The sequence below is a fragment of the Eucalyptus grandis genome, chromosome 6 (assembly GCF_016545825.1).
Source record: "Eucalyptus grandis isolate ANBG69807.140 chromosome 6, ASM1654582v1, whole genome shotgun sequence".
Taxonomy (NCBI): Eukaryota; Viridiplantae; Streptophyta; class Magnoliopsida; order Myrtales; family Myrtaceae; genus Eucalyptus; species Eucalyptus grandis.
Window position 1 is genome coordinate 52,499,392 of NC_052617.1, and position 12,942 is coordinate 52,512,333.

Genomic DNA, 12,942 nt, shown 5'->3' on the forward strand with positions numbered 1-12,942 from the left:
TTTATGGCCCTACTTTCCTATCACATTATTTTATTATCTGGGGATTTATATTTGCTTCCGCATGCATATATTAAACAAATGAGTCAGTGATGCATCCTAGGACATTGCTATTATATTTACCGAGCAGGGATGGGCACGGGTTCGGAGGGTTGAGGTGTGACAATGGAGGAGCTGGAGAAGGGCGCGGTGGCGAACCCGGCTTGGACGAGGGCCGCATGGTCAGGCACTACTGGTTGAGGAAGTCAGAACTCATGCCGGCCTGGTTCCTGAAGGCGCTAGATTGAGAGCACGCTCGATGCCATCTGCAATTTCGTTGCCAACGTGGTCAACGATAAGGTCAGTTCTAGAATTTCGGTCATTGTTGCTCTCTGTGTGGTAAGAGAGTCTATAGTCCCCTGTGTTCCTTTTTTTTCTTTTTCTTTTTAAGAATCGGTTAGCTGTCGTAGATGCCTGTGTCAGTTTTATGTTAAATACCAACATTGTCTTAGTCGCTCAAGGAAGTGCGAGCCAATGATAAATTGAATTGGTTTATGGTCGAAGAGATTGAGAGCTCATTTACGTGTTATTCACTTGAAATGACCGTGTATGGAAATTTCCGACTCTGAGACGCAGTAATTTCAAAATTTTCTTTAGGTTTTCCGATTAATGTCAGCATGAAATTTGGTTTTTGATTGTTGGTTTTCTTTTAGTGTGCTTAGCTGATTGCATCGAACACGGACGGGTTGATTGACTTGATTATGTTTGACGCTTAATTTGCAGATTAAGACCCCTTCTACTTCTCCCGTGGATCGCTTTACTCAAGTACTTTCAGTTGGAATCGGAGGTTCAGCTCTTGGGCCACGGTTTGTTGCAGAGACATTGGCTCCCGATAAACCTCCATTGAAGTGTTGTAGACCGGAGTGTCCATCCTCTTCTCGCAATCTACCCTTCAGGTATTCAGCTTCATGGAATGTGCTGCTCTTTTAACTTTTTATACCTTCATTGATCTATCCATTTAAGTTGTCGGTCGATGTACGTTGCACCGTTGATAGTGGAGGTGAGCACGGCCCTTTTTCATTCAGTTGGGCACCGAACCAAACAAACTGCATTAATACGGTTTACCAAACCAAACCACACTATGTTCTTTTTGGTAACTTTCACTCCATCCTATTTTTCAATGCAAGTTGAGCTGCTCACTTCCTTCGGATTTATTGGCAAATTGTGCGGCAAGCCAGACTCTGTTTTTCTGCTTAGCGCATTCCTTCCCCCTCAACCAAAAAGAGTCCCTCTAAAATCTATGGCATGGACAAATATGTGCACTATTTGGTGGTTTAAATCAGCACCTAACCTAGCTTTTCACCACATGTCCTTTTCTATTGTCTTTATTAGGAAGCAGCCTTCCAGGAGTTGGTATTGTTCTATGCTGAAGAAGTGGACGAAACTGATGTTCAAGGTGAATCTAAGTTCAAATCATTGGATATATAGATCTACGAGAGAATCCCTATTTGAGCTTTGCCGTTAAATTCCGTATGATATCTGACATTACCGTGCTTGTCGTCCATTCGAGGTATCTTCAGACATTGTAGATAAGTTGGCGGTGGCTTGTTTGTCTTCGTCCTTTCTTGCCTTTTCAATTAGTTAAAATTATTTCTCAAGTCTTGGCAGCTCTCAAGTGAGCAGTTCTCTTAATGTTATTCTTCCTACTTGGATTAGTCGTGATGTCATTCCATTTTGGGCTTTTCGTTGCAAGTTCATCACTGTAGATATGAGAATGGTCCTACTACCTTCCCTGTGTTCTTCCTGCTCACATTACTCCTCCATTATTTGGAGCAAGTGTATATGCTGCTTGATTCACTTATGCGCAATGAAAAAAAGATCTACTTTGGTTAATTAAACTGTACTTAGGTCTTTTGTCTTCGTCTTTTGATTTGGTATTTGAAAAGCGTTAGTAAATTTTAGATTTTGCTTATCAAATTTAAGTAAAGTTACAAGCTATGGATGAATCTTCAGTTATAAGTCTCAGTACATTGGGTGAATACCTGTATTAGCGATTTTTTGACTTTTAATAGTCTGAATGATATCTCAATTTTACTTTTGGCAGATTAGAAATCATTGACAACACAAATTTATTATCTTATTGAAGATGGAACACAATCAGACTTGACCTGCAACCTCCGATGTATGGGGAGGCCGCAAGAGACTTGTAAGAATCACTGTGACACACTTGATATCATTAATTAAAGATTTAATAATTTTTTGAATGCTATAAAAAAAACATTGGTCGTAAGAAAGTGCAACTCAATGCCACTGTTATGGAAAGGTGTAATTTTTATTAGAATGTGTAATACTTATGAAAATGTGTGACTCTTATGAAGATACAATATGCTTTGATGGAAGGCACCTATTGATAATTTATATATATATATATAATATATATATATATATATATATATATATATAAAGTCTAATCCTTTCTCCACCCAAGACAACAAAAGTTGATTCTGCATTTGTCTAGAAGAGTGAATGTAGACTTAATATAAGCTAAATCACTGAATGTGTTTACAATATCTATTATCTCTTCATTTGTTTTATTATCTCTTAATAGAATTACTTGCATTTGCTATTGTTAAACTGATTCTGCATCTACCAAAGTTTAATATGAAGTATTCCTCGAATAATTGTCAAAATCATTTAAAACAAATTATCCATTTAATTTGTATTGTTAGCCTCAACACATATTTATACAAATTAAATATAGAAAAAAACAGGGAATTCCTAACCTTTATCGTTCAACATAAACAACTGTTTTGTTGTAAAATAATGTGTAAGCTAATGGACCGTGCAATTCAATATTAAACAAAAGGAGATGAAATTGCAGAGAACTCAATAAGGGACAATGAGGACATTGGAAATTAAGGCAATTCATTCTAAGTGTTGCTATCTAGAGACTCAACCATGAAGGAAATTTACTATGAATTTCGAGAATTACAAAATTATAATCACTCAATTGCTAAAGTCTTTGGCAGTGCCGATTAGTCTCAAAACAAACTCATAAAGTGTTATCTCACAATATCTCATAAAGAGTTCATCAGAAAACTCATAAAGAGGAAATCCCAACACTCTTATTTGCTTTAAATAGGTCAAAAAGGAAATTTAAACCTCGCGTGTTTGACGTCGGTCCAAGACCCGAGCATTGGGCACTTCCTTTCGAACGTAAGCACGCGTTTGAGATGAGGAAATGCGTATGTTGGTGGTGTGAAAAGACAAGGACCCATATTGGATGTCAAAAGAAAGATGAAATAATCCATAATTTCTAATTGACCGACAACTTAATGAATTGTATTTCTTAGTGAAGATAGGTTTAACTAAATTGTCAATAGGCTTAAATTTTGGGCTTCCTCTTGGATTTTGGTATTATGAAGGTAGCGCACTTCTACGGAACTTCGATATAATAGCCGATGATGATTAATCAATGGCAACTCAATGTGCATTGGTATTCTGGATTATATAAGGAATCTCACGGATCTCTGTGATTATCAAGTACGTATTGCCATCACGGTTAGGCCCATGAGGAGACCATGGGTGAAAAGCATGTTTGCATCGATTGGCAATGATTGGAGATTTGGGTCAAAATTTGTCGGTGCAAAGGAACATCGGAGTTGGATTGAGGAGAACTGGCCCAATGTGGTAGAGACTCACATGTGAGGGGGAAAATGTTGAGTGCTCAAGTGAGTGGTATGAAAATAAAATAGTCCCATATTAGATGTCCAAAGTTAAAAGAAGTAATTGATAATACCTAGTTAAGGAGGACCTTTCCTATTTATGAAGCCGGTCTAATGAAATGTCATAAGAGGAACTCAATCACTAAATTGATTCATTAAAATAAATAAATACACCCTCATCTATGCATACGCATGTTAATGGATCTAAAAGCAGTCATTATAGAATTTTATATAGATGAGATGGGCTATATCTACATATGATACATAAAGAACCATTTTGCCTCGTGTATCATTAAGAGGATGAGAGAAAAGAAATGGTCATTAAAGAACGATAATAAAATTAAAATGAATAAATATCTGTGAATCTTACATCGATACCTATTCTAATTAAAAGGGCAAATGACATAAACAAATTTTTACCACTTTGTATTTGACAATTTCCATTTATTTCAACACCAAATTAGATTAGATAACAATAAATTATGGATACACGGTTATCTTTGTAATAATGATCTGTTATACTACTTAAGCCCATTATTATGTTAGCCTTAGCCCATATATTATGGGAGAATTATAAAAAAAGTCCTAAACCTATTGCAATTGTGCCAATTCAGTCATGAACTTTTTTTTTTTTTGCCAATTTAGTCCTAAACATTTTATAATTGTGCAAATTCAGTCCATTCGGCCAAAATTGGCCGGCCGGCGTTGACGTGGACGCCAGCAGGGACAACCGGCCGGTGAACGCTGAAATGGCAATTTAAAAAAAAAAAATTTCGAATTTTTTAATATTTTTGAATATTTTTTTTTCACATCTTCTTTTTCCTCTGGCGACCGGCGCCGGCCGGAGGCAAGGACCGGCGAGGTCAGCCTCGCCGGCCACTGGCGAGGGCAAGGCCCTGCCAGATCCGGTGAGCTCGGCCCTCGCCAAGGCTAGGGCAGAGGCGGGGAGGCGGTCGACCGGGCGAGGAGAGGGAATCGGGGGGAGGCGAAGCCGAGTTGAGGAGACGACCGGACGCCCGATCTGAGGGCCGGTTCGAGGGACGTCGAAGCTCGCTGCATCACTCGGTTGCCAGCGGACGCCACCATTGACGCCGAGGTTCGACTGACGGAATCTAAGAGCTTCGCGGAGGTCGGAATCAAGCCGAGCCGTTTGTTCCAGTGGGGCGAATCAGGGGGAATTCGGGGGAGGGACTCGTCTTCTTCATCGCGGTGTGCGAGGGTGTTCGGCGTCTCCTCAACTCGACTCGCCTCCCCCGATTCCCTCTCCCCGCTCGATCGACCGCCTCCCCGCTCCACCGCTTCTTCTCTTCCATGTCTCTCTCTCCCTCCCCGTCTCTACCCCAGCCTTGGCGAGGGCCAAGCTCGCTGGATCTGGCGGGGCCTTGCCCTCGCCAGCGGCCGGCGAGGTTGACCTCGTCGGCCCTCGCCTCCGGCCGGTGGGGGCGAGCCTCCCCAGTGGCTGGCGAGGCTGACCTTGCCAGCCCTCGCCTCCGGCTGGCCAGAGGAAATAGAAGGTGTGAAAAAGAAAAAAAGAAAAAAATATTTAAAAAAATTTTAAAAAATTAAAAAATTCGAAAAAAATTAAAAAAATTGCCACATCAACGTCGTCGGCCAACTGTCCTCTACCAGCGTCCACGTCAGCGCTAGCCGGCCAATTTGGTCGGATGGACTAAATTGACGCAATTATAAAAGGTTTAGGGCTAAATTGGCAAAAAAAAAAGTTTATGACTGAATTGGCACAATTGCAATAGGTTGAGGACTTTTTTGGTAATTTTCCCCATATATTACTTAAGAAGGACTTCTTTCCTTCTTTTGTTAATAACAAATGAGAAGGACCAAGAACATTATAAGGAAAGAACAGTGAACATGCACGAGGAGAAGAAAGAAAAGAAAAACCTAACCAAGGGAACTTGATTGCCTATGTCATAGGCGTCAAATTTGACCATAGTTAGACACCAAGTATTAGATCAATCCATGGAATGGATCATTAACATTTGACTTGTTTGAGATTAATCAATTGAATATATGGTCGACTTGTTATTGTGAGTTGATATTGTTGATTGATCTTATACGTAAAAAGTTTTGTTGGAAAGATATTATCCACTTTTGATATTTTACTTATATTTTATAATGTGCATAAAAAGGATGTATTGCTTATTGGGATGTGATTACTCATTTTATTCATCTTACTTGCTTTTCAGGTTCTTCAACTAGCCATAAGCAAGTAAAACGAGAGCATTTACATTATTGGGATGACATTTTGAAAATTATATCTTAAATGAACTCCTGAGTTTAGTTGTTAGATTAACATATACCTATTCTTTTGATGGATTATAAAAACTCTAATATTGTAACCAGATGACTCTTTACCGTACATATTGATAGTAGTTATGCTTAAGGTAGCATCTTTTGAGAGAAAGGATGGCCATGATATTGCCCATGTACTTGTAGAGTTGGGGGTGTGACAATCCTCTATTCTAAGACCAAAAGTCTTTCGGATCTACATCTATCATACTAGAAAAACCAAATACATGAATTTTATCGTATATATTGATAGTAGTTATGCTTAAGGTAGCATCTTTTGAGTGAAATCTATGTTTTCTCAATATGCAAGCTGTGATGGTATGCCTTGTTTCATCAAAGGGCTGTTGACGGTGAGGGAACCCGCCTACAATACTCTGCGAGAGCCCACAATGGGTAAATGTTCCTGTAATTGGCATAGTGCAACATGCAGTTCTTGTTGAAAACCCCAGTGATTTCCTGCAATGCAAAGTTCATGCTTAGATCATGTTGTTTGGTTGTAAGGCAATTCGTACCGAATCAGTTGAACCACTTGTTTGTAAGATAATATGCGTGGACCATAATCATCTCTGGATTTTCCTAGTTGTATGGATTAGTTCGCAGGAAATTCTTTCCCGGGATATTGGTGGCGCGCACTCTCTTATTTCCTGAGATTTTAACCCTGTATGAAATCAACTTTCTGAAAGGTACAAACCTGTTGAGGGTAATCACCGTCTTCCATTTGTGAATTGATTAGCAGCTTTGCGGCACGGTGCAGGGGAGACGGATCCTCTCTGCCTGATAGTAGATGAACCAAAGTCAGAAACTTCACATTGAATATTGATCTTTTACCATCACCAAAGTATGTTTAATGCCATGGAGACGAAAACGACACTATCATCAACTGACCTGCCCCGCGTAAATCATGCCCATCATAGCCCAAGCGGTTTGCACCAGATTTGATCTGTTTCCTTCAAGCGGTACGTATTCCTACATCAACCCATTTGGCAAACAGAAAATTCAAGATTTCCGTGTTGCCAGAAAAGCGTGCAACTAAAACAGCTAAAGCCAAACATGCGGTGGAAGGTCCCTCTAGAAATTACCTCCTTCGGGCAAGAAAGATAGCTCTCTCCCCACCCGCCATCCTGCAACTGTGTTCGTAGAAGAAAAGCGACTCCTTTGCGCATAGCTGCACAATTGCTATATGTCTTACCAGCAGCTGCTAGTCCTCCGAGCGCAAACCATGAGCCATATGTAAAACAAACTCCCCAGCACCCATACCTGCAAGAATTGCTCAGTTAGTCAGCTGTTTCTTTAATTTATCTGAATTCTTCAGCAATGCCCACTGGAAGAGGAACATACCACGAGCCATCTGGCTTTTGTACATTCTCCAGATACTTTACGGAATTTGATATAAAATCTGCAATCTCCTTCTTCCTGTGCGCAGGATACAACTTCCTGAACAAAACTAAAGCTTGGATAGCTGAGGACGTGCATTCAACATATTCATGCTCGATGACAATGTCCTCAAAGAACTCTGTCGGATTTAGGAGCTGCAAGTGACAAATGATGAGGAAGAAGTCCCGCTATAGTAATTTATGAACAAACAGACATGTCTTAGTCCGTGAGGACCACCAAGGAATTCCAAAAAATTTATCAAGTACTTACTTCTAGCCAAGCTGGAGCTCCTGCAGGTTCCCATGCTGGCAGTCCGCCATTTTTACTCTGGAACAAGTGGCATTCATGGACAATGTGATGATATTGTAAATATAATCAAACGCAACGAAAGAATTAACTGGCAATGTGATTTTGGGATGCATAGAGCAAACAAAGCGTAGCCAATATTTCTTGTTTGATCAAAGATTTTCTCAAGTCTTTCTCAAGAAAGAAAAACAATGGTATACTCACTTGTAGAGAAAGCAAAATGTTGACAGCGTCATTCAATTTCTCTGGCTCCATCTTCTCACCAACAATTTCAGGTGGCATCATTGAGAAAAGCAAGCAACACTGAATAAATAGGGAAAAATTCAGTGAGAAACTGAGCAATTTAGGATTGGATTGAACCTGCAGACACAGTGAAGGCATTCATTGGAGTATTACCTTCAGACCTTCTGCAGTGCAATCGGAGACTTGCCATCCGTGATCTTGATCAGAAAATGTCCAAGATCCTTTAGTAATATGACGGTGCATGCTTTTGAAATCACCAGAAGGATTGTCCTTGACCTGGGATATTATGAACAGATCGATGCACTTCAGTTTATGCGAGGAAGCAAAAGAAACTAGGAAGATGTTTGGAGATAAGCGATGCTCGCAATAATCAAAGATCAAACCTGAGATTTTTTTATGAAGTCGTGTCCTCTAGCTAATACCGGTGCTATCCCCTCAGTCATATTACTGGCAAGCAAAGCTTGGATGGCAAAGCCCGTGTCCCACTCTTGGCTACCAAAACTCTGCATATGAATGACCCAACCACCAAACTAAGCTTCACTCTAGACTGTCCCACTTTACTAAATTAATCAACTCCTTATTATACGAATGCTTCCACCTTTCAAATATGCAGCATAAGCACCTATCATTTCGAATTAAGCCCAATTCTGTCATAGTTTCGTGACACTACTACTAACCTGCATCTTCATTCCATCTTCGGCAACCCAGAGGTAATCCGGTATCCTAGCAAGATGCTTCTTGAAATAATCACTGTCTGGGTCTTCTACCCAGCAAGCAAGCATGCATAAAACCTGTCCGAGTCCAAAGCAAAAGACAAATTCTCAGTAGTGTTTTCCCACGATGCGAGAATTTTACACTTAATGTGTCTTTCTCCTCAAATTTATGTATTCATTACCTTTTCTACACATCCAATTGTGATATATCGACTGTTCTCATCTTCGTAGTGAATGTGTTTCATCGTCACCTGAAGAGCCTTTTCTCTAAGTTTATTAAACGGCCAACGATTGAGAAGAGGCTCTGCAAATATGTGAAGACTATCCCAGATCAGATCCTGTACTAGGGGATGGGGATAGTAGAGATCCTCCTGCAACAACAATTCGAGTCATTTTGTTAAAAAATTTCTGACTCGAAATCCATCTGATTCTAGAACGATATCTTGGACCTGTTATTGATACTTGCCTTGGCACAAAGATGGCAGACTTTTCTCCAGCAAATCGTGTCGTAGGGTTGAGTATGAAGTTCTTCTCTCAACTGTTGAACAAGTGGTGTGATGGGGCCGACGAATCTTTTCCCATACAAGTACGACATGGGCATGTACACCATCCGACAGTAGCACCACATCTTAGCTACATCATTCAAAACAGGACATTCAGACGACATATCCATATAACTGAGGAGAAACGTAGTCACACGAAACAGAAGTTGAAACTTTCTATATTTCAAGGGGAATTCTGGAAGGGTGGCCATTTCAATAACAAGCCAATGCCATATTCTTGTTCGTTCAGCAAAAACGCCGCATTTTTCAATTTGAAAATAGTCCAAAATTATATATGCTAGACTACTATAGAATACCATCAAGGACAAGATCAAGAAAATCTGCAAAAACAAACCTGGGTGCATGGGCAGGAATGAAGGCAAGATCCAGAACTCAGGAGGCATTGGGTTGGTTCCAGACCAATCGAAAAGGCCGAAAATCTACACAGCATGTGACAAGCCAACACACATGCACAAGCACAATGTCACATATCCAATTCACCCAAACACCTGCGCAGAACAATGTGGAGCACGAATTTTTGTCAATTACTGAAGGAAGAGTGAGAGAGTACCGAGAGCCAAGTCTTGCCCCAGGAGGGTATGTAGGTGACCCCACCACGGTCAAGAATCCACTTCCTGGCCCGAGTACAAGCATTGTCCTGGCCACCATCAGGCCCTTCCCCGAGAATGCGCATGCATATGTAGCTCAGGGCCGTGCAGAACATGGTGCTGTTACCTTCAATGTGAAAGCCCCACCCACCATCTCCATTCTGCAACAAAATTAATGCAAAACACACAAACAGTTTCAAGACTAAGTCTTTCAAAGTTCCTCTGCTATTTTCTCCATCTGGGTGTCTTCCTTTTTGCGAAAAAAAGAGTAACCTGATGGTTGTAGAGGTAGCGGAGAATTTCTTTGCGGTGCTCGGCAGGGAAGACCGCGTTGAGGTGGCCGGTGATGTAGACACACATGACTAGGGGAGGAAGGAAGTAAAGAGGCCCAGCAATCTCGGCAGGCCAGTGGCCATCACTGGCCTGCAGTGCGGAGAAGAAGTGGACAGTCCTCCTCAGGGCGGTGGACGCTTTGTCGTACGTGATCTCCTCGCCGTCCTCCACCCTCACCGGTGAGATCGTCTGCTTGAACTGCTTCTCCCTCAGAAACTGCGCAGAAATCAGGCACCATGCATCAGCTGTAGATTGCCCATTACTTCGTATTGCCACACACTAACAAATTTTAAACTTAATGACAAGCAACAACAGTGAAATTCGAATTGGCGTATGAGAGTTACTGCCTTTCTCATTTTCAGAACACATTTAAAATTTTGAATTATGACAGGGATTCAAACAATTCTCCTATTAGTTTACAAATGATATATTAAGGTTCTAAAGTGATTTTTGTATGTGGAAGACGTAATTCCATTCCTCCATAAGTGTGTTTATGATATGATTTATCATTTTGTAAACAGCTTTCGGTAAAAACTATCTGTCCCTCATCGTTACAAGAGGCAACAGAGGATATAGACTAGTTATCTACAAACCCCAAGTCTCGAGATCGATACGATTGCTCAGCCCGACTAATGCATGAGATCTAGCATTTCTTCTTAGAATATGGTGAGAGCTCATATTAACAACACAACTAAGAATTTTCACGTTTTGGTGGACTTGGGGGATTGAGCTAGAGCGAAATTTTTGGAAAGGAAGAAGAGCCCAGAGGAGAGGGCGTGTGGCCATGGATCTTCTCCTTCAAAGTAGAGGCCCGACAGCAACTGGATAGCACGCTATCTCCGTCACTGAGACTAAATACAAAATTAGCTAACATAATTGGGAATTGATTCTACCTATCCATGTCAAGTTTGATATGTATGCCCGTGTACAATGTACAGTTGCCTCTTAGTAAGCCTGTTGCTACATGAGAATGAGTAGGCATGCATGTGTGTTCAAGTACGTGGTGTATATTATGTATGGGTAAGCAGTTTCAGGTTTTGTACAGATTTTATATGGAATTTGAAACATATTTGTTGAAACAGCTTCCTCAAGTTTTGGAAATTAGAACCTACTCCACATACCTTAGAAACTTGGAACCTATTTTGTTATAGGTTCCAAGATCAGTTCCAAGGTTTACTCAGGTTCCACTTATATTGTCAATTAAACCATTGTAATGAATTAAAACTTTTAGGTCGCGCATGATAAAATTTATACTTTTCTATTTCTCTGTTCCCCAGAACAGGTTTGGAACAGAAATCCGTTTGGTAACGCAATTTGTTTTTTATTTTTATTTTTGGAAAAGATTTCTAATCTAGAAATAGATTTGAAAAAAAAAATCAAAAAAGGTAAAAAATTTTAACTTTTCAATTTCAGAAATCAATTTATTTTCCAGAAATTTTGTCATGCGCACCCTTAATGACCATAACTTGCCATTATAATTTACTGACCATAAAGACAAGAAAAATATGACCATTAATAAAGTAAAAGTCTCGGTCATAGAATGGAAGCTCAAATTAATGCTTCCAGATTATAAACTTATCATTGAATACTATGGAATATCGTAAGATCGCATGAAGACATGAACTAAGAAAAATATTAAAACTTATTTTAGGTTTTAGTTTACAGATTACAGATTCCAAGTTTCATATTCCTCCAAGTAAAAACTTGGAATCTACCAATCGAAATAGATTCTTCATTTTTTGGAGCCTAAAACCTACCATGCATACTTTGGAACCTAGAACTTACAAGTTTTCATCGGTCTAATTCTCAGTTCTAGATTTTACCCTAGAACTATGCTCACTCTTAATGTTATGTACCTGCATGCGCCAAAGGAGGTCGCCACATGCCTTGACTTGGTGGCGGTGGTCGTAGAAGTGATGGCAGGTGGCCTCAACCTCGGCACGCTCCTCAGCGTTGCCAGCCTCAGGGTCGAACTCCCAAGTCTGCCTCCCCACGTAGTTGTTGGTGCTGTACAAGTAGGGGCCATCCTCTCCTTCTGCTATCTTCAGCTTCCACATGCCGAGGTCTTCTCTTTTCTCTCTTCGTTCAGCTGATTATATTGAAACTCTCCTGCATCTTGTCCTTCCCGATGATCATGCAAATGAACAAGTAAAACAACCCGCACAAGAAAATGATGAATGAGTTGCCAGTTGCCACAAACCAAAAGTCATCGATGAACAAGGTCGCTATATATCCATGAACTATGCTTGTTCTCTAAGGTTATGTCACCATGTGCATGCATATCGCATTATAGATATCAAAATATATCCCGCAGCGATCTTGGTTTAGCATGGCTAAAGCATGAACTTATCACACAGACATACAGACAGAGAGAGACACCTCTTTTGACTGTGAGGGATATGTGAGAGTTGTTGAGAAAATAATCAAGCTCTCTCTCCAAAACCAAGTGTTGCTGTGGTCTTTAGGAGAAGAAAGGGACCTCTATTTATACCCACGTTTTGGGTCGCCGGCTTCTTCGTACTTTCATTTTCTCATTTAAAATAGTACTTAGGGTTTGCAAAACAAAAGTAAAATAATGCCAGATATATCATCCTATCATCCCTAATAAGAGCCATGGCTTTTTCCATCCTCTGATTGGGTAGCAATACCGGAATGGGCATACAAACTTGACCATGTGTGACAGCCCAAGGAAGGGGAGGGGTCCTCTCTAGTCCCACATTGCTTTGGGGGGGAGTCTTGGGCTAGTTTATAAGGCTTAGGGTCCCTTTAACCTGTATGACGCGTTTTAAAGCCGTGAGGACTTAGTATTCAAAGTGGG

General features: G+C 40.5%; 1 protein-coding gene across 4 annotated transcripts; it reads right to left on the reverse strand.

Moving 5' to 3' along the window:
• Nucleotides 1-6,316: 6,316 nt before the first annotated feature.
• LOC104452270 (beta-amyrin synthase-like) lies at nt 6,317-12,196 on the reverse strand. 4 transcript variants are annotated; one of them, XM_039316082.1, is made up of 16 exons: nt 11,981-12,196; nt 10,065-10,340; nt 9,755-9,952; nt 9,539-9,623; nt 9,108-9,274; nt 8,824-9,012; nt 8,606-8,719; nt 8,312-8,431; nt 8,082-8,204; nt 7,890-7,988; nt 7,650-7,706; nt 7,344-7,534; nt 7,085-7,262; nt 6,887-6,971; nt 6,697-6,779; nt 6,317-6,461 (listed from the first exon to the last, which is right to left on the reverse strand). In XM_039316082.1, the coding sequence occupies exons 1-16, from the start codon at nt 12,179-12,181 to the stop codon at nt 6,339-6,341; spliced, it is 2,289 nt and encodes a 762-aa protein (XP_039172016.1). In that variant the 5' UTR covers nt 12,182-12,196; the 3' UTR covers nt 6,317-6,338. The 4 variants fall into 4 exon arrangements, with proteins under 4 accessions (XP_039172016.1, XP_039172014.1, XP_039172013.1 ...); XM_039316080.1 differs by having other exon boundaries at nt 7,344-7,516; nt 11,981-12,181; XM_039316079.1 differs by having other exon boundaries at nt 7,344-7,516; nt 8,606-8,721; nt 8,817-9,012; nt 11,981-12,181.
• Between the last annotated feature and the right edge of the window lie 746 nt (nt 12,197-12,942).